Here is a 27,619-nt window from a genome sequence, read left to right on the forward strand (position 1 = left end):
TCAACTTTGACCCCATCACCTTTAAACTGAGGTTTGGACTGTGTAAGTGTTCACATGCGCTCAATACACAGAACATGTGACAGGATGTGTGGCGCGCAGTGTGTGTAATCTGTCTGGATCGTGTGTGAACATACGTAGGGGGCATATTTTAGTTTCTACAATTGTATATTTTAAATATAATATAATTATATTATATGCAAAATATGAATTTTAGAGTGCAAATATAACACCCTAAGCTGGAAAAAGTTACATAATCGCATTGTCATTCCGGCAGTTTCCTTCCAAATGTGTGTTGTTGGTTTTTTTATTTTTATTGTAACCTACACAGCTCGTATTTGCTGTGTCCTTTTTATATAAATGACAAAATGTAAAGCGTGTGAAAAGTGGGGTTGGGGTTGGGTGTAGCCTCTGCTGCAGCCTCGCCGTTGCCCCTGCACAGGGCTGAGATGATAGTGCCGTGTCCCTGCAGTGTTTGCTAATGAATAAGCCTAGGTGTGCATATTCATGTAAAGCAGGTTACAAAGGCAGTGTTGGTTTAGTGGGCCCTTCAGCCACTGGCTCACACTGGGGCCATGGCTGCTCTCAGTGGGTTCACCCCTCTGCTGCTGAGCAAACACACCGAGCGCTCCGATTGGTCGAGCCCGCCGTCCAATCAGCGCGCCGCAGCCCCGCTCCGTACTACTGCTGCTGGCTCGGCCTCAACGCGCTCATTCATTGGCTCCTCGGCTCGACTATTCTATATGAATCAGGGCGCCAATTATGCATTTTCCTTGCCGTGTTTCCTCTCTTTGGCTTTGTCATCATAAGGCATAAAGATGTAACGAAACACGAGCCAGGAACCGGATCCGCGGCTCTTTCCCCCCCTCCTTTATAACGGTTGTCTGCGTTTCTGGAACTTTATGTTGTGTTTACATTCACGGGGGGCTCCTATAAATAGTTTAAACTAGCGGGGAATAAAAGGGAGCCTTTAAAGGTCGCTTTTGCGACGTCTAATACTCACTTTTAACCTTTTTAGAATTTGTTTCAAGTTTCAACTTCCTCTGAAAAAGTTGTTCCAGAACTTTCAGGATCCATATATTCCCTGTGTATCTGCTGATTTATCCAGCACGGGCGCTCTCCATTGGCCTAGCTGGGCTCGTACAATTTTTTATAACCCGGTTCATTTGGCTTTGATGATTACAGCCGCGACTGAAGTAACGAAACGGAGGGGAGCTTGTGTTTTGTGTGCATGGCTGTCCTCTGCAGAGCTGAACGTATAGAGACAGCGGCCATGTGAGTGCTCGGATGGTCTGTCGGTTTAAATGAACTGATGCATGGCTGCAGCCTGTCCGAGTATGTGTGTGAGTGTGTGTGTGAGTGAGAGAGAGTGTGAGTGTGCGGCTAAAGGGCTCTGCAGGAGGAGTAGTGAATGTATCGCTGAGGAATGTACAGAAAGTCTCCCCGCCCCCAGTTTCAGGACTCCTCGCTATGGACAAATTCCATAGGGGGCCAAACTGACATAAAGTTTCAGACTAGACAGCATCCTATGTGGGAAGATTGCAGCGGTTAGTGTCAGTGCAGGGAGAGAGAACTGACAAAATCGATCTGGTTAAACATAGTCGAGGTTATTTCTAGAGGGAAGAGATTGTTTAAGTAAAATGAGAGAAGCAAAAAAAAAAACGCAGCTTATAGCCCAACTTTGTTGAGCTGCTGGCCTCACTCCAAGATATAGTCTACGTCGCCAAGGCTCTTTCACAAAAAAAACCCTTTTAGGCTACAGTGAATCAAGGGATTCTGTTTGACCGGTGAGACTGCTTTTATTTGTATTTATTTTGTTTAAAATTTCAACATCTGTAACAATGTTTTCTTTCCAACTTGAGCTGGAAGCTATAAAAACCCAGTGGCTGACCGCTTCGGACAGAGTCAGGGAACAGTGTTGGTGAACGCCATGTTGAGGAGAGCCTCACTGGATGCAAACACAATGTTCCTTATCGCTGCTTAATGCAAGGACCCGGGCTTCACACTGAGCTTTTTCTGCCGCCAACAAGTGCCTTTAAGGCAGCCTCCAAAGCTGAAGCAAACCAAAAGCAAAGAGACAAGAAAAAATGTGTTTGCTCAACAGATTCTGCTGCTGGGATGACACCCTTCATCTCATTAGAAAATGGCGGTTTGTGCCCCCCTCTTCAAAACACAAGCCAAAGGAATATTTCTGTTTAAAAGCAGAAATTAAGGAGTTAACACTTGTTGGTAAAAATGCAGAAAGAGCAACTATATTTCTGTTAGCATCTCTGTTATTTTTAATAGGGTTAAGCTTGTAAAGAAGCTGCAGCTTTTTCCTGATTTCTCGTCACCCTGCACTTTCTGTTCAGTCAAATCTTGGAAATTAGAGTAAAAAAGTTGATCCAATCCACTTCAGCAGCAAATGAAAAGATCATTTAAATGTGGGGGTATTTTTACACGAATCAAGAGTTCTTTTGTTTTGCTGAGAACAGCTTTAAAAGCTATTAATAGCAGCCTTACGCAGTCACCGCCATCCTATTGTTTTGTCTGTGTGCAGCAACTTTCCCTGTATTTTTAGTGAAATATATATTTAAAGCTGCTAATTTGGTGAAATTCTGTGCACTGCATTTCATACGTTGCATGGTGTGTAAAAGGAGTAACTGGATGTTCTTTATTTGTTTTAATTTTTCACTATTTCTGCAAAAAAAAATGTAGCTTAATGTAACAAACATCTGTTGATTTTTTTTAATTTTACTGAGATGTGGAGATGCCTGATTTTTTTTTTTGCTCCTGAAGCCTTTTGGTCAGATTAACAGCACATGTTCGTATGGAACAAAAGTGGGTGTTTTCTCGTACAGTCACATGAATATTTGCAGACTTTGTCACACATTGCAGCTATACTGTACGGCCATGCTTTAGCATGAGGCTTTGTCTTGCCTGAAGGAAAACTCCTCTTTGGCTGCTGTTGTTTTCTGCTTTCAGCACCTTGATTGATTAGTTACACTGTGTTGACAGAAATTTCTCCCTAATCAGCTCAAAAGCAATCATCTTCTTTGATATGTTGTTTTTTGAAAGAGGAGAGAAACTTGATTAGTTGTGCTATAAGTTTTTACACTTGGAATTTCACATTAGATTGTGTTTATTGTAAAAGATTAAGTGTATTATTTGCTGTTTCTGGAATGACCTAAGTTGTGTATTCTCTCCTACTAGAAATACAGCTGTTAATTACTGCATTTGGATCTTAAATATTACAGTAAAAGTATTATGGTGTAATTCTATATTAACTTGATGATTTGGGGTATTTATTGTCATGAAGAAATACAAATGATTTCTGTGTATTTTAACAGGTTTTTAACCAGAAAGTTTTTAAATGTTGAAGCAGAATAATGAAGTTTTTGTGCTGTTTGTGGATTGCTGATGGAAGTTAAATCTGAGGTGTAAATATGTACAAAACATTTCAAGTTTCAAATAGTTTTTAAATTGATGAGGAATTTTTGATTGTTTTATGTTGATAGAAATGAGCTCATGTTTTTAAAAAAGTAATAAAGAACATTTACTGCAGAAAAAGTACTGCTTTGTGTTTAATTTGCTCTAATTTCTTTTAGAAATAAATATATAAATGTCTTTAACCCCCAAAAAGATCACTTCTGTTCACTAATGTTGCGAATTTGACAAAACCCCACACCCAAATGGTAAAAAAATAGTTATGCTATATTTCTTTTGGACCTATATATCCTCCAAAGTCTGATTAATAAGTAAGATAATCATCATGTGGACTAAATATTCATATATGTGAGTCTAAGTGGAACCCTATGTTTACTGCTCAGACGTGAACAAGTCAGAGGTGGAGAATTTAAGCCTGCATCCCCCACCAGCCTTCCTGCGTTTAAACCGTATACATGAGCAAGCTGCTGCCAGTTAACCTTCGGACATTGTCCTGTACATTACCAGAGTAACAACCCAGTTTCAATATGGACACAAAAACATGTTACAGCTACAGGTTGCTCCTGGTGTAGAACTTGTGTGTGTTTGGGTCACTATTGTAAAACAATGGCCTCTACAGTAAAAGTACATGATGAAGCTCATTAAGGATTCAGAAAAGATAAAAATTATGTGTTTTCTCAACACACACTGCTAGGATCTCATCTTTTTTTGTGAAATAGTAGGTGTGGGCTGCCAACTCTACGTAAATAGTTTCTTACTGCTTAGAAGTTTTCTGAGCCTGAAAAACAATGCGTATGTGCCTTTTTTTTCTTTTCTGAATATTTATGTTGACTTTTATAGGTGAATTTTGTCTACATGGAGCCCCAGTAGTGCATATATCTAGCCAGGCTGTCCCCTACTGGTCAGCCTGTTGGTAAACGACCCCTGCCATGACACCTGTGTCATATAATGTAATGTCAGTGATGAAGAACCAATGCATTTATCACTACACGACCCCAGATGTAGCCATAGAATGAAGCACTCATAATTTACCTGCTGTTATTCAAACTTAAAAATGCAACTTCACGCAGAATAAATATCAAAGGTGAAAACAGGCGCATACGTAGACATGTCTGAGAATGCCTTGGCGGCGAGTCTTTATTGAGAAAGACCTCATACTTTGACCTTTGTATCCTTCCAGCTAGCGGTTTACCTTGGAACCCGAAGAATTACCTCTGAATCAGTGTGAATAAACGCATAATTCTGAGGGGCCCCATGAAATATCAGCAGTGATTATTAACCCCCTTGGAATGAAGCGCCTTATTATTGGGCCCATGGTCTACAGACAAAGAGCTCCTCCATTCCTCCAGGTTTACTTTTGTGATTAGCCACTCAGCGTTAAGATCCTGGTTGATCTCAATTTGTATCAATCCAAAATCTGAACCTCTGTCTCTGTAGGACTGGTGGCATTGTCTAATGTAAAAACATACTTGACCATGTTCTGTCATCTTGGTAACGTAAAGCACAAATCAGCACTATAGACATTTAAACTGTTCTCACTCAGGTTAAGAGCATTTCAAAGGCATGAAAGCAAAGAAGTTATTGCATTTCAGTACCCACCATTTCAGCTCCTTTGTGTTACTGTGAATATGTATTGTGCTGCATTACCTATTGCTTGTTTTCACATGGAGACCTTGTGTATTAAAGCTTGGTAAATGTCTTTGCGTTTACTTTTTCCATTGGTGTAGCCTGAATTATGACAAACTAGATGTATGGAGAAAAAACTGTAGTTTCATACAGTGACTACAGCTCAACTACTTTAGATTTGTGTTAAGAGTATTATGCATAACACATTGGCACTGGTCGTTTACTGTGAAACTCTTGTTTTCCCACCTCACCCACTGAACTTACAGCATTACCTCCCACCCATACAACTACTATAAATCTCAATTTGATGCATATTAAGTCAGAAAAACACCTTAGCAAGATAAAGTTTTTCATATATTTGTATTTCCATACAAAGAAACAACAATAAAAAATGTGATACATGATATTAAAACTCTGAAAACTCAAACAATGACTTCCCTTGTCCAAAAAAGTGACTGAATGTGAGCAGAGACCCAACTACTGGTTGTTGGTCACAATTAATTTTACAGCCACAGTTACCTGCTACTTACCAGCAAACTCAATTAACGCCAAGTAAAATTAGGATACATCCGTTATTTTTCATTGTACACACAGAGTGTATTCTTAGAACTACTTAATACAGGCTGTAAAATCAAGTGTCACCAGTATTTTTAGAAATCTTTCTTTCCCCATCATGAAGACAATGTTAACAGAGATCAGTGAGATAAATCTGATAAACTCCCAATTAACAAAAACAAGGGAATCCGCGCTGTAGAAAATGAAGCGAGGAGGAAGGACGCAAGTCGATGAATGAAGCCAGATTAAGCAAAAGTCGCTGAGCTCTTTGCTCACACTCAACATCGATGCATCAAAATGTCTAAAAATTAAGACATCTATTGCATGTAAACAAGAACTACCTCAAACTTAACAGTTCTATTCATATAGACATGCTTATTCAAAACGTTCCCCTCTGAAACCCCTTGATGAATCACACACCATCAACTGTTGGAGGGAAGCTGAGTACTGAAAGAAGAAACTTAATATCGTCCTGCAAAAACAAATAGAAAATGAGCATTAGTACAGGTTCAAGACAACAACATGCAACTAAGATTTTATCAACTTTCACGAGTACGGTACATAGATGTGTTCAAATATGCCTCATAGCAGCCTGATTTCATGTCTGAAAATGACAATAGATGCAGATAGACAAGCTTTCTTCTTTATGCATTTTTCTTCACACTTACGTGGGCTGTAGGAGCGAGACCGTGAGCGAGACCTGTATCGACTGTAGTAGGGTGATGGAGAGCGCCTGCGACTGCAAAGAGACAAAGAAAATATAAAATGCTCTTTGGCATGTAACAGCGCAACACTGACTTTGTACTCATCAATTACTACTCACCTATATCTGTATTCATATTCGTCGTATCTGTCATAGCGCTCACAGCCGCGGTCATAGTAGGAGTCGCGCCCTCTCCTGCTGCTGCTGCCACCACCTCCACCATTGCTGTTGAGATAAAATAATTAAAAAGTGCACCATGACTTTTGGTCTCTTCAGAAATGCAGCACTAGGGATGGGAATTGAGAAGCTGGTGATAACAGCGCCTTTATCTCTACTCTGCTCACTGGTTGAAGTCTTTATCAATTCCCTTATTCATTTCTGTGTGGAAAGACGGTAGCCTACACAGGTTTTCACCATCAACAGAACTGAAACAAGGACAAGCATGTGATGCAGGTATGCAAAAGCCCCACTGTTTAACCATTGTCTTGCAATGTGCAACTGTCAGAAAAACATGCCTGCATTGATAGAAAGAATCAAGTTAGAGGCATCCAATTCTGATGGATCTGATCATTTGAAACTTTCCATCCCTACTGAGCACTGTGTTGAAACTGATACAAAGTGCAAATCACAAATATGTTCCAGGAAAGGATGCAAAAATTAATACAAAAATGATAAGAGTGAGCTCTCATCCCAGTTTGTTCTTTTTTACGGCTCAGATGTACATTTAAACTTCCAGGAAACTTCAATGTGATGAATAACAGATGCCACACAATAAGTTAAGGAAACAGCTATGCTAGATCTGACATTAGTGTTGATCTTACTGAGTTGGTCGGCCCATGTAGATTCCTGGTGTGGGGGTATGGGGACGTTTGGTGATGGAGTAATCCACTCTGATGCGCCTCCCGTCCAGCTCCATGCCATTGGCTCGCTCCATTGCCTGGGAACCACAAGAAGAAGAGGACAGAAAGGTTATCAGACTATTGTAAGCTCTTCTGTATAAAAACTGGAATTCACAAGTGTTGGCCCACCAACATGACACGCTTCAAACCCATGCTATGGGACGCATAAAGGTAGATAAGGGAATTTAAGGCAAGGCAGACACCTAGTGGTATGTCCATGTAATCACGCCTAGTGAAGAAGTGTGCAAGTGAAAAGGGGGAGTCACACAACCTGAATTAGCTGATTACTACATACAGATGTTGAATAATAGTTTTAAAAATAAAATAGCATAAAAAAACACTCTAATAACTAAAGCTGGACCTTCATATACTTTTTGCTCTTGGACTTAAGTCCATACCACTTTTCAATCTAGCTAGTATTTAGGGAACACGTTGACTCTGGACACCTGAAGATTGCAGTTAACGACAACAAAACAAATTAGTCACTAAGACCCAGACTGGAGATTATTGCTTATCTAAAAAATAAAATAAAATCACAAATGTTTTCCATACCTCTTTGGAATCCTCAAGCCTCTCAAAGTAAACAAAGGCAAAGCCACGGGAGCGACCCGTGCGCTGATCGTACACCACGTTGACCCCAGCCAGAGGACCATAGCGGGAAAACACCTCCCTCAGGTCACGCTCTGTCGTGTACAGGCTCAAGCCAAATACCCCCAAGCATGTGCTCGGATCAGGGTTCGCCTGGAAAGGTCAACAATAAGGGTCAGAGCTGATGGTGTGGTTTACCACATCTACCCATCTAATGATTTGCATACAAAATCCATTCACTGGATTTAGCAGGCAAAACATACTTCATGTCCACAGCAGTTTTTTACATGTTTAATGCACTGGGCACAGAAACACTTAAAGAAAACAAGACAGCATTAAGAACACATTACTATACAACTTGTAAAACCTTCTTATGTATACATTGGCTGCGTAAGATCAGGTTTGTAGTGTTTACAGAGAAAACACCACTCCAACTACACTGCATATACACTTTCAGAAAATATTTTCTAGCTTACACTGAGGCAGTTATTGGTCTGCTACTAAAAAGCTAGTAATCTAGGTTTTTAAAATGGGGTGTTGAAAATCAGTTGTTAGTTACTCTCAGTGGGTGAACTATGACAGCTTTAATAACCCCTTAAACTGCTTTCAGAAACATGTCACAGGGAGACTTAAACATACTATAAAACCATTTCACCAAAGAAATGTATTCACTTTACCATTTACTTAGCATAAATACAGAAAGTAAAACGTTATTATGTTCAGTTCTGTTTTTACTAAACATCAATGCCTCCAAATGTAAAATGTAACTTTCCCAACAGCAGGTTTGAACCTGTATTTTCCTTTAGTATTTTGGTCAAAACATTTGGCCTGTGTAATTAAATAAAGGTAGATTGTCAGTTGTCGGTTAAGGCTTAGAATTCAACAACTTAAAAAGTACATTTATTTTGCATACATAATTTTCTCTATTAATGCTTTCCCAATTCATTTCATAGTGAAAAAGATAAAGCACAGTATAACTAAAATGTATGAAAATTGCATTCACTCAAGTCAATACTGTTTTTGGTACAATTTAATGAACATGAGGTCAGCTAACACAGAAAACTTTCCTATGGATTATAAGTATAGAACATAAATATAGAAACACGAAAGAACATGTTGCAATAGTTAAACAAAATTTACTTTAATTAGGTAGATGATCCAAATATAAATTAGGTGTAATCTGTCATTTTATTTGCAAACCACTTCCCAAACTGGCCCTCTGTCTAAAAACATCCAGCTATATGCCATTAATTTACACTCTTATGCCTAATCCAGCTCTACAATGGGAGCAGAAACTTTAATCCACACACAAACATTACATTACCGTTTCCCAAAACATGTCTGAAGGTTCACATACCCTAACATCAGCATCACCCCCATGACTGTATGCTTCTTTTGTGAAGTCATGGCTCTGTTGATATAATGAAAGGAGGGGAAGATTAATCAAAGGGGTTATTAAACGTCATATTAAAGTGGATTCCCACAGCACTTACCACAGTCATTTGATAATAATACTTCCTTCCACATGACAGAAAGATAAACTCATTGACTTTTAACAGCTGAAATGTCTAGCAAACAAGTCTTGTCAATGCATTTTCAAATATCAGAAAAGATATAACAAATAAAAATGAAAAAGTCAAAGAAAAACAATTTGGTGAGATTAGCTTAATGATTGTGAAAGCAGGTAGCAGCTTCAAATCATAATCTGTCTAATGTAGCATAACATTCACTTACAGGCAATGTCTCTTTTCAAGAAATCCCTCCCAAAACAGTTTTAGCATGACTCCTTATTTATTCAATTTATACAGTAACAGACCGTACAGTTTACAAGCTAAGATGTACAATAAGCTAATCTCCCCAAAAATCTGAATAAGTTCAAAACATCAGCAACTTATAAAAATGGGTGTCCATCTGTATTCCTTTCATCACCTTCTGTACTTTGCTCCATCTTCAAATCTCGTCACACTCACCCTGCTGCCAGTGTGACGGCGCCGGTTTGACATAGGGGAAGTACTCTGGCTCCTCCGGCGGCGGTATTCAGGGCTGTAAGAACGAGAGCGGGACTTCCTCCGGTGGGAATAGGACCGAGAGCGAGAGCGGCTATAGCGGCGGTTTGAGTGCCGCCTTGAACGAGACCTGAAAAAAAGAGGCGCTGAATTTAATGGTACAATAAACAACAAAGTTACGACGTGAAAACAAAGGGCAACAATCAAAGCACCCGGCAATAAAACGACATATTTCTACCCTGATCACCATTTACTTGTTTGCTGAAATGATGTAATTATAATACCACAGAGGTCAGAGATAAAAGGCAACCACATACCTAGATTTTGACCGAGAGTGGGATCTGGACTCAGAGCGTTTGGAGGCCCGGGATGGACTCGGGGAGCCTGACCTGCTCTCTGACTTGGCCCGAGTTGGAATCCCATGATCCGATTTAGATGGGGACCGTGACCCCTATTGCCACAACAGCATGTTAACAACTTTCTCCTGGACGGATTCATTTATTTTTTTTATATAGAAAAACAATCATACATAGAGTAGTGAAATATGGTAGTGCATGTGTAACACAAATAATACATCTGTCTAAATGTACAGCTTATGTACTGTGGAGAAAAGGGTTAGTAATCTTGTAAACTTAATAGATAAATCTTTGGTTTGCAATGTAGCATATTTTTAACATATATAACAAATGTACATGACAGGTCTATATCCATGTCCACCTAGGCCATAAAGGGAAAAAAATATATAAAACATGCATTTTTACGTTACAGAAAAGGAGCAATGGCAGAGAAAAGACATTTGTGACACAAACAGTATATTTACTTAACCTAGGGACACATTCATTCTTCCAGATTCTTTACACGCTACTCCCTTCTCTCAGGATTTCTATCCTTCTTCATTCTTCTTTTTTCAGTTTTCTCATTTTCTGATTCCAGGTCTGTTTCATTTTAGCCATTTACACTGCAAGTGTGTCTATGACACCATTCTTCCGTCACATTTCCTCCCTTTCCACTTCTATGTTCTGCTCTGTAAATGTTTTCATTAGCCTTCTTTTATCTTGAAATTTTTCTTCATCATTCTTGGATAAAACTCTTCAAATCCTTCACGTTCAATAACCTTAATGAAAAAAGAACATTCAATAAAAATTAAGATCATTGGTTTAAGAAAAGGAGAATGTCTTCAAAGAAATGAAAAGGAACACTGAATGCAGTACAATTACATTGTTGCTACATTACGTTTTAATATTCCAGAAATAATGTCAATGAGCAAAGTTACATCAGTGTATTCTAGCAATGTTTCCATTTGCTTAATCAGAGAATGAAAGCTGAGAAGGAGGAGTGGCTTAGAACTACATCTGATACAATGACATGCTAAAGCAAAACAAAACTTCATGTGTCCAACAATGGCTGCAGCAATGGTAGCACTACCTGCATTGCAGGACATCGTGCAAACATCTCAAATGGCTTGGAATTAATTTATCTTTATGAAAACGTCATGTGCAATAAATTTAACTTAAGGAGTATAGAGGGGCAGTTTAAGCTTTAACCCTGGTCATTTTGAGCTAGCGGTGGCTACCTAGCAAGCTTGCAAGCTAGCCACCGTTAGTGGGACCTGGTTGAAGCGGTCTTGTTAGCAGAACCGTTCGTATAAAAATACGTTCGTTCACTCTGTTAGCTGGAGGCAGACAAAAAATATATATTTTTCTGCCTCTATGATAGAAGTAACACTAGCAAACGATACGTATTAAGTCTGCATTAAGCTCATAGCTTACATGAGTGGTGAACTCAACCAATTTCCTTTATGGGAAGCCACAAAGAAAGAAAAAGGAAGAAAGGCAGGTATTTGATATCACTTAACGTAACTACTTACCCGTCTTTCGTAGTTTCCGTCCTCAATGTCACTCATTGTTCAGTATAGCTAATGAAAAATAGTATTTTGAAAGAAAAAGAAACTGCAGTCAGGTCTAACGCAACCCTTTTTTACGACCGGTTATTAGCTAGAAGATGGCGCGTAATGTGGGTGGTATGTTTATGTGCCGCAGAGTCTACGTCACTTCCTGTCTTCTACGCCTCCTTAATGTAATACACGGCGTACCTGAACGCACCACGGCTGTAGACACAATGATAACGTTTAACACGCAATTTCCATCATTTTGGCTAATGAGACGTCATAATAAATAGTTTTGTTGCTGTTTTAATTATTAGTTTTAAAAAATACCAACACAGCACTATATTGATTTCACACGCTGAAAAAAAAGTTAATCAGTAATTATTCCTGTACTTCACCTCACACTATGTGTGGTGTACCACAGTGTTATATTTCGTGTTGACTGTTTCTGGCACCAGGCTGCGTGGCCAAAACGTGTGCCAGCTTGCAGTCTTAGATCCTCAGGTGCGGCTCTTATTCCAAAGAGATTATTCCATATTCAGAGCTGCAGGTTTCTCGCACCCAATTTCACACCAGTTTGAGGTGAAAATTAACATGTTCCTGAGCCTTCATTCTTCAGTGTATTCCAAAAGTTAAGGCCATAGTGCAGTTATGAACAGTTCACAGACGAGGCGTGATCTCAGATTGACCGTGTTTTCTTTATGAGAGCCAGAATCTTCTTTTGAAGCAGAGGGAGAAGAAAACACAAATATAACCATTTTTGAGTAAGTCAGCTCGGTTTCTCAGACCTCCAAGAGGTGTCTGGCTACCTCTCAAATAATAACATAGTTTTACTAATTATTTTGGGAAACAATCAGCAGATCATGACTGGTCAGATTTTGCATTCCTGAATTTTTGATCATTATAAATGTAACAGAAATAAACTTTGCCCAAAATCACTGACAATGTAAAGATGCCAGAATCAAAGAATGGTAAATAAGCTATTGAAGTGGATTGTACTTCACAGAAAATCTGCCATTTTTAGTTAAGAAATGTATTTTCATTTTCCCACAATAAACAAGTTAGCTGCAACTTTCCAAAAATAAACCAGTTCTTTTTTCCCAGATGACAATATTACATAACTAATATTTTGGGAAGAAATAAGCTAACATTTTGTTATGATGTTTGTGTCTTTGGTTGTTTGTTCTTCGGGTCCCCCGGGAACCCAAGTCAGAAGTCCTTGTATGGTAAATATGTTGGTAGGCGGAAGGTTAATGGCCTCCCACGATCAGCAGTGAGTAGTCACATATTTTACATTAAAAGTAGCAATAGAGTAGCTTTAAATCAGTTGATCACAACCAAACTGAAAAGCCCTTTTCATATATTTACTTACACAAAGACACCACTCTTACGTACTCGTGGAGGCTGCCATCCTTGTGAGCCACTAAACAATTTGGATAGAAGCAAATTACGTAAATTAGTCTCATCAGTAATTTTTCCATGAGGTGGGTTTATTAGTAAAGCTATCTTGTCATGGCAGCTCCCTGGCTCATATTTTCTTCTTCAGCATTAGAAGCACGGTACATTTATGGCATCACTCAGTGTAGACACACACAGTCGAAGCCCAACTCAATAATTTAGTGTAGTGACCTTAACATACAGTTACATTTCTGGGAGCAACCTTACACAGCAAGGTTTAAGCTTTAATGAATTTTTGTCTTCATAATTGAGTACTTCATCCACATTGACTAGGTCTCATGCTATTCCCAAATGATGTTGGTAAAAATGTCGCTCATTTGTGTGGCAGAATAAAGTCATCACGTTAACAAGCGTCATGATGAACAAATTACAGATTTTCTTCCTCTGGGCAGGACATGGTGAGGTATTTTACCAGCTTTTATCAGTATTACAGAAACCATGCTAAGGTGCAGCAGGAAGGCTGGAAGAATGAATATTCCAGAAACTCTCTTTAAATATCCCTAAAGTCCAAGTTGGGTGAACCCGGTATTTTTAGAAAATCTCTACGGTCACAGTGCAACGTGAACCCTGAACATGGGTAAGCAGTAGATCAGTCATCTTACCAGCATTACAGAGCTAAAGACTGTCCGCACAGTACATTCAATCTGTTCCAGCAACATCTGAATTCATCCATTTCTCAACATGGTGCAAGGGAAACATTGGATTTCAAGTGAGACAAAAGCAAGCACGCACTTTCACACAGGTCTGCAGCGGCAAATAGGCATCATTCCTTCATATTCTCCACAAACCTCATCTATAGCACATACATACTTATATTGCCTTCTCATGGATTGCAGTAATATTCTTTGGATTATCTGTTATAAGTGAACTAAACTGTTTATTTATTCTTAAAGTCCTTATTTTGTGTGAGCTAAAAGAGAAACCTTATTCTGACAGTATTTAGCAATCGTGCCAGCTATGAACTAAAATGCAGCTATTCTTAACTATCATGAGTGTACGGTTTAGTTGAGTATTTTGATATGTTGAAGCAGTATTGTATAATGGTTTATCTGTAGACGGGGAGGATTTTAAGCCAGTTTGATAATAAAGTGTTCGAAAGTGAGTTTCAGTTCAATGCATTTGCCCCTTCGCATTTGCACAACGTTCAAACATAACTCTCTAAAGAAAAAAAAACAACAGAAATGTATGCAAAATAAATTCGGCAATGAACATATAAAAACAAGTGCTGAATAGTCTCAGTAAAAAAAATAAATATCAGCATATGATAGGCCGGAGAATAGAAAGGTTCTCTTTCTTCTCTTGGACTTGACAGAACATTTTTGAGGTGCATCCTGCTTTTTAAGTCTCTGGATGTCCATAAGTATCCCTATTGCTTCATTAGCCTGATGTTGTTACATCAGTGATAAATGATGGAAAAGTGTAATGTGCTGGGGAAAAAATGGCTACAACTATCAAAACTAGCCTCCTCAGAGTGGTCGATGCCTATTAGGGACGTGTGGGTGAAGGCGTGACGTCCCTGGGTGGCTGCCTGGTGTCTCCTGCTTTGAGGCTTTCTGCAGGGCAGCGGGAGCGGAGGCTACGATGCCCCCTGCTGTGTGGGAGGTGTTTGTGGAAGAGGCATTGACCACCAATTCTATTTTCCCCTCCAGTTTGACCAGCCGTGTCAGAATGTCATCCAGTAAAACAGCAATAGTCCTCTTCAGATCAGCTGTTTGTGTAAATGGATGGGAAAGAGGTGGAAGAAAGCATGAGTTTGACTTTGATTTTTTTTTCAACAGAGTAAATCACATACATTTCCACACAGAAGCGAGCAAGTAATGTTATGTTTGTAAAATACAAAACATGCACTGCACAGCATTTATAAATTTGTCTAAAATGCTTACCATAACCAGCCATAGAGGTTCCCTGTGGCCCACCTGGTGCATGTTGGTTCTCTTCTGTCAGGACTTTGACATATCGCCGGCTAAGCTCCAGTATCTGCTCACGTAACTCAGCGCTGCTTTGATGGCGAGGCTGCTGCACGGTGTAGCGCAGCAGCATAAGTCCCCATGCCAGGCCGAATACCAGCAGCAGCACACTCAGCTTCTGGGACATGTTCCTCCGCAGGAGTGTACCCAGCATGGTACTCGGGTGGTGAAAGGGAAGGGGGCTATAGAGGCCTGGCCGGAGGCTGAATGTCTTGTCTTGTGATATCAATAAAGCAGGGTGACAGTGTGCAGAGAAATTACCGTTTCAGCTGTTCTTATCCACAAAGAAATCAGAGGTTAAAATCTGCTACATAGCATTCTTAAAACCTCCTAAGAGGAGATGAGAGCGTGTTGAGCAACTGCAGAGGCCAGGAAGTGCAAGCAGAAGGAAGGACGCCCATACACCCCAGCAGTCAGGGGGTTTTGGAAAGGTGCTTTGGTTGCAGGATGTCTAACACCAAGTCACCAGTGCAGACTGGGTGGTCAGTCAGAGGGTCTGCAGACATTTTTGCCTGTATTAGAGAAGTACGAAAAAATAGGTACATATGATTAATAGTAAACCACTACATGAAAAACACAGTCTGTAGCTCTTCTTCAATTCTTTGTACAATTCTCACTATTAAAATTAAACAAATGAAACATGAGCCTTGTTTTTTCAGTTACTTCATAACTGGGGAATTATTTCTCAGTTTATTTTTCAAGTATTCACATTTGGGGTATTGCCTCTACATTAGTTTTTTTGATCAAAAAATTGAAAATGACTCAATATTCTAATTAATTATTTCTGTCTCCTGAGCTTGTGGTTTAACTGTACCATTACCATATTTTAACTCCGCCAAGGAAGGCACTGGTTTGTCTGTCTGTTAGCAACATTATTTATAAACAGATTTACATGACATACTCAGTGAAGGTCAGAAATGACACAAGGACCAATTGATTAGATTTTTGCACTTATAGTCTGGATCCACGATTTATACATCATTGATCACGGCACGGAGTCATTGTAACTATGACAACAAGTGAACACTACGTCAGCTGCCTGCTGACGATCACATGATTACAATCCTACTTCAACATCGATCGCTGCGCACTTATTGGGACTTATCTGTCGGAAATGATACAAGGAATGAGCAGCCTTGGTGGATTACTGCGCTCTGAGTGCTTTTCTAGTGTTTTTTTTTTAAATTAAGGTATACTGTGTCACAAAATGCCATTTTCAATGAAATATCATGGTTCTACAGCCCTGACCCACAAAATAATATTGAACAGGTAAGGGAACATGCCTGTTTGGTACAGATTGCAACAAAAATGAAACTGCAATTACATAGTCGCAATATCTATCAAAACAATTGCAATACAACACCTTTTGCGTATCATTTATGCTCATTTCTATACATGCATTAATTTATGGCTACCATATTTAGTGAGAGTGTTTAGGAGACAAATGTGAACCGTACTCAGACTGGAGCGCGAGGCTGATGTGTTGTTGTTGTTGTTGTTCAGGTTAACCAGAATAGCAGTCTTAAAATACCTTTTTGAATGCGCCTCTTCCCACCAATCTCCAATTGACTGAACGGGTTTGGTGCGTTTACATGACGGTGTGTGTGTAATGACACAAATCTCCAAATATAGCCTATAGACCAATTAATTAATTAATTAATTAATTAATAAGCAATGTCCACATAATTTAATGAATAAATTAATAAAAGTAAACTGATTTGAAGTGTTTCTAAATATACCAATCAGAGTATTCAAAGTCACTCCTAACAGCTTAAGGTCTTCAACTGCACTCATATCCTGTGGGCTCAGAACTTGGCCCTATTTTGTTGATTTCTGTTCCCCTCTTGGTCATGTTATTCTGCATTTCACCGCCGAGTCCTACCACTGTTACACAAATGACTCCCAGCTGTATGTCTCATTAACTCCTGGAAACCCACTGTGACAATCTGGAAACTCTGCAACTTGGCCTCACTGGAATTAAGCAGAGGGCTTCTATTTTACAACTAAACACAGATAGTATGGAAGTCCTGGTAATTGGTTACAACCATATTTCTAGCAGTATCACTTCCCACCTTTGACTACTAACAATGAAGCACTCAGGGGGAAACTTGGTAGATGTTTTTGATCAGAATGTTGACTTTAATCATTGCAATAAGACTCGGGTTCAATCAGACCATCTATAGATTAGATGTATGGCCAAAGTCCAACCAGTGGTCTTTGTCCCACCTGGCTACAGAAACTCACGGTTTACTCGTCTTAACAGTGCAGCATTTCTCCATTGACAGGTGGCTTATTCCATCCCAAAACACCAGATATTCAGGAAGGTGGTTGCAGCACCATCTTCAATTTTACTGTGGGTGCTGGTGGTGGAAGATCATGACAAAAAACTATGTGCAAAATTACAGGCTTATACTCCCAATAATTTTTGAGTTATGGCATTTTCAAACTCTAATAATTCAGGCCAAAATTTTTAAGTTTTAAAATGCTTATATCTCTGCTTCTGGGTATCACAGAGACTTGAAATTTTTTCTCCAAGCTCCCCACATGTTGGTGATGTCCTAGAAACAACACACACACTCAGGAGAAGTCTGTACAGAGCAGGGGGGCTTGCCCAAAATGTATAAATTATTTGTAAAAACCACTCGCGAGTAGGGTTAAGGGTGTTAAAAATACCAGAAATCTTACAGATTAATGTCTTAGCACCATTTAGTATTGCTCTAGACCAGACTGGCTTATAACTTATACAGGGGGAGCCCTCTAGGCACATTGTTTAGAGAGATATGGACTGCTGAACATTGCCCCCCATGAAAAGTACCTAATTTTCAAGGACCCTGAAGTCAATGTAGCACAGGTGGTAGAGATCTGCAAATTTGCACAGAAACTCATCTATCCTCTTACTATAGCCATGCAAAGTCCCAACTTCTAGCCATCACTGCATCATGCTCAATTTTACCCCCAAACTAGGCCATACTACCGTTGTTTTTTTTACTTTTTAATTGGCTTATTTTTCCATCTTATTGTTGCTTTTGGATGTTTTGTATATTTTATTGTTTTTGAAAAGCACCTTTTCACTCCAGCTTTGAAAAGTATGATTAAAATAAAGTGTATTATTTTAAAATTGTTGTCTAGAGGGTTTTATTAATAATGTGCAGGTTTCTCTCCCAGGTGCTAATGATAAAGTTCAAAAACAAGAAACAAAAACAAAGAAATAAAACTAGAAATGACACTTGTAATAATGAGCCACTTTTGTTACAAAATCAAAGTTTTGAAGCAACAACTTAAAGGGGGAAAAAAATAAAAATTTAAACTGAAACAATTGTCTACTAATTTTTAAAAAAAAGAGGATACTAAAAATCTGAATCTCATTTTTCATTTGAATCATTTTGACGTAGCAAACTAAACAATGAAAAGTAAAAGGTTACACAGGTCACACATACATTTACATATTAATGAAAGAGATTCCGAGGTTGTGTATATTTGTGTATCTCCTTTACATTGATTTGTCTTGGGCTCACAGTGCCGCTAAGCATTGTGGTTTTAATTCAGAGTGGCTGTGAGGATTTCTGGGTGGATTGATGCAATATTTTCCAATACACATACATAAGCCACCACATGTGCTGGATGAAGAACTAAATCCACTACATCACTTTTGGCGAAAGCTGATGGCTACATCAAAATGGCTTCCTAGACTATTGAACTATTATTAGGAGGCAGATTTCTTTGCTGCTTTGGGTCAGGGTGCACAATAGCCCACTCACCAACAAATCTTTTTCAGCTCACTTAGCCCAGAAACCCGATTACTCGTTTAGATTTCATGAGACCCACTATGCAGCTTCAGATAGGAGACAGGGCAACAGACAGAGTCATAGAGGCCATTCATTCACTAATCCCACCTCCATAATGGCTGTTGGACTGACAAACCGCCTGTGAGTGCACCATGCACATGCAGAGGAAATTAGACGATCGTTTCTCAGTTTTCACAACTTTGTCACCAAGTTCATTCTGTGCAGTCTCTCTTGGGTGTGGGAGTGTCACTTTCTATTGAGGTCAGAGAAGGGGTAGCAACTGAGGGGATAAATTATGGAAAGAAAGGTAACAGAATCTGTTAGTGATGTTTCCCCCACACACAAACATGTCCTCTCTATGACCTGGGCAGAATTATGCATCAGCAGACAAGAACTAGGGAGGAAAGGGATAGCAAAGTGCAAAGCCTTTCTGAAAGTTACAGATTCAGCGAGTCAGGAAGAAAAATGTTCTGTGACTGTCGAATATGTCAGTCATTACAAGAAACCGCCACCACCCACTTGAGGTGTTGCAACATTTTCCCTCCGCTCAATAAGTAGTTGACATAGGTTTATATTCAGAGAATGCAGAACCATGTTTTGGATCTCATACTGATTAGAGGTGATTTCAACCATTCAAAGTTCAACACTGAAAACAAATCAAATTCAATGAAAACAGTAAAACAAGTTTGCAGACAATTACTAAAGTACCGTAATCTTATTTAAGATCAAGTCCAGATAATATTTCAGGTTCAAGGTAGGGCTCTCTGTTGTAGGTGATGTGCAAACAAGTAACAGCAATTTATGCAGTCAACATGTTGTCAACCAAAAGAGTTATCATGCTTTCAGACCGGATCTTTGTTTCCTGGAAAGGCACACCTTAGAGGAAAGGGCTTAAAATTCATGTTCCACTTGTTTAGAAGGCTATTCAAATATAATGTACCCAGCGGAATCGCTGATAGTGATAAGGCACACAGTACCAGTCAAACCACCTAATCTAAAGGGAAGAGGTTAAATATTGACCACAACAGCTGCCACATGTGGTCTGACAGCTGATAGGCTGAGCAACAGACTTAATCAAACAAAACAGTGGATAGTAAATTAACTGTGAATTGTCTATTAAAGGGTGGATGAGGTAAAAGTTATTAAGACTGAGATGTTGTGATCATGTCAATGCAACTACGAGTCATAATAGCAAAGATGTCGACTTGCTAAACTTGTCATAATGATTTAAAAGTAAATTAAAATTAAGAACAGGAAGTATGGCAAATATAACATTCAACAATTTCGTATATTTTGTTTAGAGACTTTTTCCACCTAAAACAGGTTTTAATACAATTGCTAGTAGCCGTTCAAGCTTAGCCGAAGCTGTTTCCAACTCCACTAACATTTCATGTTAGCTCGAAGCGTTAGCTTGACAATGCTACAACTTGACAGTCACCAAAAGGACAAAACATTTTCGGAACACGCAGTTTAACTGTCAAAAACGACGTTTAACTCCACTGTGTTGTCTGAGTAGCTACCTTGAAACTGAAGCGGAAATTTACAGGCTGCAGAGAAGCGGGGACGAGACGACAGTGAGCTCCAGCCGCTGCCGTTGGCTGACACTGAATGATGCTTGCTGTTTGGCAACCCGGTGCTGTTGTTGCTGCTGCCGCTGGGAAATATCATGAAGAGGACGGAAAAGAAAAGTTTAGCTGCCAAACTTCGCGTTGAGGAGTCTCTTCTCAGGGAATCATCAAGCCGAACCACTTCTCCACTGTCCTGAAAACCGACGAGGTCCTTGAAAGCAAAAGTCGGCAGCTAGAATTCCAAGCATGCAACTGCGCTGACTGTCATGGTTCCACGGGACGTGTTCGGCGTGCGTCAGTGCTGTGGAATTGTGGGAAATGTAGTCTTACACTGCTGTCTCTGACTTGACCTTTAACTGTTGGCGTCTGGCTTGGAAAGAATGACTTGTAGTATTGAGCACGAAACTACCAAGCGAATGAGTCCACCTGGATTTATTTTTATTGATGGATTTTTTTTCTGTTTTTCCCTTTCGTTCTGCGTGTTTACGGTTTAGTTTATTATTAGTATTATTATTATTATTTTTATACTTATGCAGTTCGCTTTGCGCCCATTAGAGGGACCGCTACAATCATTTCCATGGCAACCTGAAAGCTGGTGCGTAAACAGTAGCTGTTTGCTGTGTAAAACAAGAATCCCACAGCTGTTACTTGTAGATTTCTGTCAATGGAGAACATAAGTCTCGATAAATCAGATTTAAAAGCGGTGGATGACTACTGGGAGTACAGAAGGTTTGTCTTAACGTTAAACTCAGAGTTTATCTCCTCTCTTAGCGAGTCTCTGCAGGAGTTTTCATACATTTGTGAACGCCTCATTTACATTTAACAACTCGTGCTAAGCTAACTGTCACAAATGAAGTACTTTATAAATACCATTGGTGGGATGTAACTAAGTACATTTACTCAAGTACTGTACTTCAGTACAAATTTAATGTGTGAGAACTTTGTACACCTTTTCCCATTTTGTGCATCTTTATTCTTTTACTCCATTGCATTTAAGAGAAACTTCTTAATCCATTAGTGACTTTTAGAAATTTCATGCTTCTCCTGTCCAGTGAAAATCAGCTTTCTCCAAACTTGTTGACTTTGGAATTAGATTTTTTCCTGACAAACTAAAGTTGAACACTCCTCGTCTTCTCAAGATGCACAACTTTTCTTTTCTTTTTTCTTTTTTTTTTAAATTAACCCTCTTGGATAAGAAAGTTGAAAAAGTAATGAAAAGTTGACTCTAAGAGATATGAGCTTTAGCAGTGATAAACACAACATGATCTAACATTGTTGTAGATTAAACTACTTAATTAGCAGCATCATATGCAATATGTGCAGCACAAATATTATTTCAGAAATATATAATAGTAAGACACTGACAAGGATCATTATTTTTTTTGTAGAGCCAGTACTTTTACTTTTGATACTTACAGTAATTTTAGCTGATATTACTTACACATTTTTACTTAAAGAAGGTCTTGAGTGCAGCATTTTTATTTGCAGTGGAGTATTTTCAGAGACTGGTATCACTACTTTTACACAAGCAAAGGATCTGAATACGTCTATCACCTCTGAAAAAGGCTTAAATAACATATTAACCCTTTCATTATGGACAGATTGTATTTTCAGGTGCAGAGGTGTAGTAATGTATTTGTGATTTATCTTCCCAAGAATTGTGGGTGATGATGATGGAGGAAAACTGTTCACTCCAGAGGAATATGAGGAGTACAAGAGGAAAGTGCTTCCTCAGCGAGTGAACAACAGGCTGTATGTGAGCTTTGGCGTTCCAGGGGGTACTGACTGCAAACTAATTGGCCCTGAGACACAGTGCTTCTGTGCACATAGGTAGCACATTATTCCATAACACAATGCAGATATGATTCTGACAAACACAGACAAATACATTTGTATGTATTGCAATATCCTCTAGGTACAAGCAACATAAGACAGAGTGGGAAGAGGTTCCTTCTGAGCGACCCCTGGCTTTACCATGCCAAGTCAGAGGATGTAACTGTCCTACCTACCAGTATGTTCCTCGGCTTGGACCAAACCCTGTACGCTGCAGATGTAAACACTTACCTCAGGACCACAGTGAAGCCTCTGGCCACTTGTGCAAGATGTGTGAGTCTTTAATGAATACATTTAAAGAGTGAAGTAGCCCAGACTCTTCTTACCCAGATCATGTGCACAGTTTTCACATACCTGTTTCCTAATAACTCAATTTCAGGTTCCTGTTCTGGATTCCAGAGTCCCTACACTTGTGGATGTGGCCAGCCCTGCTCTGCCCACCAGACCCTGGTGAGTGGAGTCAAACATCAAACACAGCTCCATGGTCAAGAAGAACAGATGATAAACATATAGTATTGGTACCATTTGTGTACAGTAATAAAGTTTCACATTTGCCAATTGAAACTTAAATTCCATATATTCCTTTTCTATGCACAGGGAGAACTTGCACAGGGACAACATGCAAACTCCATGCAGAAAGATCCTAGGTCCAGGCCGGGACACGAACTCGGGATCTTCTAGCTGCAAGGCCAAACTTAAATTACATTATTCATTCCTATGTTCTTTCAGGTTGAGACAAAACTGGAGAGGACGGCACGGGGTCAGCCAGTAGGCCAGGATGTCCCTTATGCTGCCATGGGAGGGCTGACAGGGTTCACCTCCTTGTTGGATGGTTACTTAGCTCTGGAAGTCAGCAGTTCAGGTAAAAATTTTGTGGCCCTTAAGGGAAAAGATTTGCTTTTCTGCCCTGAAAACCAAAGGCAGCAATCCATTTTAAATGTGTGTACTTGCATGTGAGGTACTCTGCTCTACAACTGGTGATTCCGGCATGTGTAGTCATGTGAAGCCACATCAGCACCCTGCTAGAATGAATGCATATTTTACAGCTCTGACATCCTTTGATTCATGAAGTCAGTTTTTTAGTGATTCGGTCTTTGTTGAAGGGCTGCTGGGGCACAAAGGAAGGAAGTTCCTTGAAGAGGCATGTGAGGGCAGCAAAGAGCAGCGCAGTTGTCAGTGCTGAAGGAGAGAGTGAATAAGCCTTCAGAGGAACGATTTGTTCAAGTCAAAAGTGTACAGTAAAAACCTTACGTGTTTTACCGCTTTGATTTGTCCCTGATTTGTAACAGAGCTGCACGGACCCAAAAATGCATGCCATTCACATGCCTGAGGGATCAATTACTTTCTTTTCACGTGTGTTTAGTCTGGTTGCCAAAACTTTGCTCAGTTTGTAAATTTTATTATATTAAGAGCGGCTTCTTTTACTCATGAGAGGTATTCCTCTGAACATCACTGAAATTTAATTAATCGTAGGATGTGCAACATTCATTTTTTAATCCATTTATATGTCATTAATAATCTGTGAGATGATTACTTTAGCATTTAATTTGCATACACGGATATACTGAGTTCTCCTGTTCAAATGTCACGTACAGCACACTCTTCCAAACACTGCTATGGACATCATCTGTTTTTTTGTGCTTATTGTAATGTCTATCTTAAAGTTATCACTCAATGTGTGGTCCAGTTAATCTTGGAGTTTACGGAAGATAAACAAATTTAGTGTTCACTGATATCTGCAGATAATTACATTCCTTTACAAAAAGTGTCTTCGGTTTTAGCATCATCTCGGCCCATATCCTACTTCGTAGTGCATATGGCATACTGTAGATTTTAAATATGCTACATACCCGTAAGGTACCTATTATCCTCTGTTGGTCGCCTTCACATCTGATTTCTGTATTTCCTGCTGTGTCTTTTTCAGATCACAGAGACGATGGCTTCCAACAGAGCTGCTCAGCCTTAAGGATCAAACACACATCCATTAAAGCATCTAGCTCTGTTGTCAGTAAGAAAAAGTGCAAAAAAAACACTGAAATAAAGCACTTTCAGAATGCTCATTATATATTGGACAGTTGAGAGTAAGCATATATCAAATAAGTCATTCATTTGTCCTTATCTATTACCTTTAATCTTCTCCAGACTTTAAGACCATTTGACTAGTCTCATGGCTATGAGTGCATGTCTTTGTCGGTATCGTGACACTGTCAGCAACATCCATCCATTATCTATACACTCCTTAATCCTCATTAGGATTATAGGGGTTGCTGGAGCTGTGACAGACTGGCGACCTGTCCAGGGTGTCCCCTGCCTTTGCCCGAGTCAGCTGGGATAGGCTCCAGCCCCCATCGCGACCCTAGTGAGGATAAAGCGGTGTATAGAGAATGGATGGATGGATGGATCGGTTGCTGGAGCCTATCCCAGCTGACTTAGGGTGAAGGTAGCGGACAGCCTGGACAGGTCACCAGTCTATCACAGGGCAACACAGAGAGACAAAGGAGCACACTCACACTCACACCTAAGGACAATTTAGAATCACCAGTTAGCCTCAGCATGTTTTTGGACTCTGGGGCAAAGATGGAAAAGAACCTGGTGAAAACCAACACATGGAGAACATGCAAACTTCACATAGAAAGATCCCAGGACCAGGCTGGGATGCGAACCAGGGAGCTGTGAGATGACAGTCCTAACCACTGAGGTACTATGCAGCCCCTGTCAGCAACAGCAATGTTTAATTCCCTTCATACCAATAAAAAATATAGTAAGGATGATATAGAAAACTGGTCCAGTCAGAGGGTTCAGTGATGGGAACCACTGGCAGCATTAATATGAGGGTCAGGACTTCCAAGTTTAACTGAGTTTTTTTTGACAATTTTTGAAAGATGAAACAACAGGTTTATCATCTTTGTAAACAGTGCATGTTTAGGAGATGTTGCCTGTGTTTTAGTGATTTTTATAACTTATGAATACTTAAATAGACACGGAAGCAATTCAGAATGAGGCCTTTTATACTTTTTAATTTTCAATATTGTCAGATCAACATCAGGATGTAATGATCTGCACAACAAAATCCTCACAAGCTTTATTGTTCTTACTTATATTTATTGCAGTTTTTCTAGTGCGTCATATTTTCTTCTTGACAGACGTATCACAAGCATGGTCAGTTTATGCATTTGAAGTTTGTATTATTGCTGTTTTCTGACTGAGAGAAAGCCACCCACTCATCATGTCACCAAAATAACACCAGAACTATGGAGCAGAACTACGTGCTCAGCGAAGAGCGCAATTTTTAATTTCCAGATAGATGTACTGTCTCCAATTGATTAATCCCATTCCTCACGGCAGATCAGCAGTGATGAGAGCTGATTTAATCCATGCAGTGAATGGAGATTGAAGCAGGTCGTGTTTTCTCCAGTGGCGGCCCACTTTCCAACATCTTTAACTGAGAAACACAATTAGTGAGAATCTAAATGAGGATTTACTCCCACTCAGATGTTCCTACTGTGACGATGGCGAGTCAGACTGGATCAGCATCCACGCTGGTGCTGCCCAGTGCATCTCAAGTCACCTGCGTCGTAATGTTCACATCACCTGAGGGAAGTCGGTGAGTGTGTATGGGTGTCAGTGAGCTGAGCAGGTGGTCTCAGGGGAATGGAAGTATGGCTGTGCCTGGGGGAGAGCATGGATGCACCTGGGTCTCTGCAAGTGTTGAAGAGGAACCAAGTGGAAACACATTTGAAAGCTGACACCTTAGACTCAGTGTGTATCTGCAACATCAAAGGCCTTGGTGTGCCACGTAATAAAGTATGCATTCACTGCGTCATACAGACGTTAAAACATCATTCATGTTCCTCTTTGGTGGCTACAATCAAACGATCTTTATAAAACCTTTACTCTGTTTCCACTGCTTACTCCTGGACACGGTACCTCGTGGATGGGTGGGTAGGACTGGCGTGAGAGGGAAGAAGACTGAAAAATCCAATTACTTTAAGGGGTAAATGTCTGCCACATTAGTCTGGCACAATTGCAATTTAGGGTAATTGCCACTCCATAGCAACCCTGTTAAGGAAGCTACAGGTAATTTACTGGGGCCACTGGTTGGAGGGATTGACTGCTACGCTTCCTACATCCCCATGGAAACCACGCCCAGCTTGACTGACGGATGAGACACTGCAAATCCAGATGCAAACACAGAAGAATAAATTGGCAATTACTGCACACAAAAAAAACAAAAAAAACAGTTAATTACCCCAGTGATGGTTAGAGTAAGCAAATACAGAGCTGACTGGAGAAACAAAACACTTTCCCTAATTTCCCTGCAGACAGATAGGTATCAGCAACTCAGGCAGAGAGACACAACAGACGGGCTCATAAAAATCACCTGAAACATTTACAGTCTCAGCCAGATACAACAGAGAGAAAATACACGCTTACAGACACACAAGCAAATGGCAAGATCACCTATTAGCTGCTATGTTGTCAGTATAATATATACTTTAAGGTGCAGTGCAAAACTTTTAGGACCTAAATGTAAAGTGAGGATGAAAATAATGCCATGAATGCTTTTTATCTATCAACTGGCTTCATATAAAGTGCAGTAAATACTACCAAACTAAATCAGATTGATGTTTGGTGGTATCATCCAATGCTTTTAAAAAAGCAACTCAGTTTTTCAAGCACCTCTGGGAACCTGCCAGAGGAACAAACATGAGCTTCTCTTTGTGTTGCAGAACATTGTTCTTTATGATTCTGACTGTTTGTGTGGGCTTGCTGTCAGGATACAAAATGAATTGCAGTTGATTAGACATTTCCCTGGTGGTATTGCATAACATATAATAATCTAGACATCTGTGTCTAAGTGTGTCTATTTGCACAGAACTGTGTAGACAGACAAAGTCCCACCCCTTACAGTGTATCCCATTGGACCTTAATTTCAGAAAAAAAATATGCAAGTTTGGCTGCAAGAGGCCATTTTGTGGTCACGTCTGAAATGTGCCATGAACCACCCAAATGATCTGTGAAATTCTAATATTATTTTGCAAGTCAAGAAAGCCACAGTTTGTTGTAAAGAGTTTCAGGGAACTAAATTTTATTTTTTCACAAACATCACCATGACCATTTTATCTATAAGCTCATTTAGACATTAGAGCTAAAATCTACAGTCTGCAGTAAATCGATGATTGCATGTACTGTGTGTATTCGGTCACACGTAGTAATCAACTCCATAACTAGGGGAGAGATAATGTAAAAATGCTAAAGAAATGATATTCCCTATAATGTGCTTAGTGAATGAAAAGTTCACCATGTCAACTTTCTGATGTAA

At 39.6% G+C, this 27,619-nt stretch overlaps 3 protein-coding genes across 3 annotated transcripts; 1 reads left to right on the forward strand and 2 right to left on the reverse strand.

Annotated features, from left to right (window-relative positions):
- Nucleotides 1–5,390: 5,390 nt before the first annotated feature.
- tra2a (transformer 2 alpha homolog) lies at nucleotides 5,391–11,836 on the reverse strand. The gene is made up of 9 exons (XM_022200601.2): nucleotides 11,668–11,836; nucleotides 10,118–10,251; nucleotides 9,765–9,930; nucleotides 9,152–9,205; nucleotides 7,759–7,947; nucleotides 7,129–7,244; nucleotides 6,428–6,532; nucleotides 6,273–6,343; nucleotides 5,391–6,076 (listed from the first exon to the last, which is right to left on the reverse strand). Exons 1-9 carry the CDS (start codon nucleotides 11,701–11,703, stop codon nucleotides 6,066–6,068), a joined length of 882 nt encoding a protein of 293 aa, XP_022056293.1. The 5' UTR covers nucleotides 11,704–11,836; the 3' UTR covers nucleotides 5,391–6,065.
- Nucleotides 11,837–13,154: 1,318 nt separating this feature from the next.
- ccdc126 (coiled-coil domain containing 126) lies at nucleotides 13,155–20,765 on the reverse strand. Its single transcript, XM_022200602.2, has 3 exons — nucleotides 20,416–20,765; nucleotides 15,027–15,622; nucleotides 13,155–14,851 (listed from the first exon to the last, which is right to left on the reverse strand). The coding sequence occupies exons 2-3, from the start codon at nucleotides 15,262–15,264 to the stop codon at nucleotides 14,610–14,612; spliced, it is 480 nt and encodes a 159-aa protein (XP_022056294.1). The 5' UTR covers nucleotides 15,265–15,622; nucleotides 20,416–20,765; the 3' UTR covers nucleotides 13,155–14,609.
- Nucleotides 20,766–21,032: 267 nt separating this feature from the next.
- Nucleotides 21,033–25,294, forward strand: fam221a (family with sequence similarity 221 member A). The gene is made up of 6 exons (XM_022200618.2): nucleotides 21,033–21,192; nucleotides 22,120–22,293; nucleotides 22,379–22,569; nucleotides 22,676–22,746; nucleotides 23,026–23,158; nucleotides 24,221–25,294. Exons 1-6 carry the CDS (start codon nucleotides 21,128–21,130, stop codon nucleotides 24,373–24,375), a joined length of 789 nt encoding a protein of 262 aa, XP_022056310.1. The 5' UTR covers nucleotides 21,033–21,127; the 3' UTR covers nucleotides 24,376–25,294.
- The last annotated feature ends 2,325 nt before the right edge of the window (nucleotides 25,295–27,619 follow it).

This window comes from Acanthochromis polyacanthus, chromosome 11, assembly GCF_021347895.1.
Source record: "Acanthochromis polyacanthus isolate Apoly-LR-REF ecotype Palm Island chromosome 11, KAUST_Apoly_ChrSc, whole genome shotgun sequence".
Classification (NCBI taxonomy): domain Eukaryota; kingdom Metazoa; phylum Chordata; class Actinopteri; family Pomacentridae; genus Acanthochromis; species Acanthochromis polyacanthus.

Excerpts from the sequence above, each read along its gene's own strand:
- tra2a (XM_022200601.2), bottom strand. The coding sequence starts at position 11,703 with ATGAGTGACATTGAGGACGGAAACTACGAAAGACGG. Across the intron at positions 9,931-10,117 it reads CACTCTCGGTCAAAATCTAG|GTCTCGTTCAAGGCGGCACT; the intron begins GTATGTGGTTGC and ends TCTTTTTTTCAG. Across the intron at positions 7,245-7,758 it reads GGCTTGAGGATTCCAAAGAG|GCAATGGAGCGAGCCAATGG; the intron begins GTATGGAAAACA and ends TGTGGTTCCCAG.
- ccdc126 (XM_022200602.2), bottom strand. The coding sequence starts at position 15,264 with ATGCTGGGTACACTCCTGCGGAGGAACATGTCCCAGAAGCTGAGTGTG. Across the intron at positions 14,852-15,026 it reads AACCTCTATGGCTGGTTATG|CTGATCTGAAGAGGACTATT; the intron begins GTAAGCATTTTA and ends TTACACAAACAG.
- fam221a (XM_022200618.2), top strand. The coding sequence starts at position 21,128 with ATGGAGAACATAAGTCTCGATAAATCAGATTTAAAAGCGGTGGATGAC. Across the intron at positions 21,193-22,119 it reads GACTACTGGGAGTACAGAAG|AATTGTGGGTGATGATGATG; the intron begins GTTTGTCTTAAC and ends TATCTTCCCAAG. Across the intron at positions 23,159-24,220 it reads TCTGGAAGTCAGCAGTTCAG|ATCACAGAGACGATGGCTTC; the intron begins GTAAAAATTTTG and ends TGTCTTTTTCAG.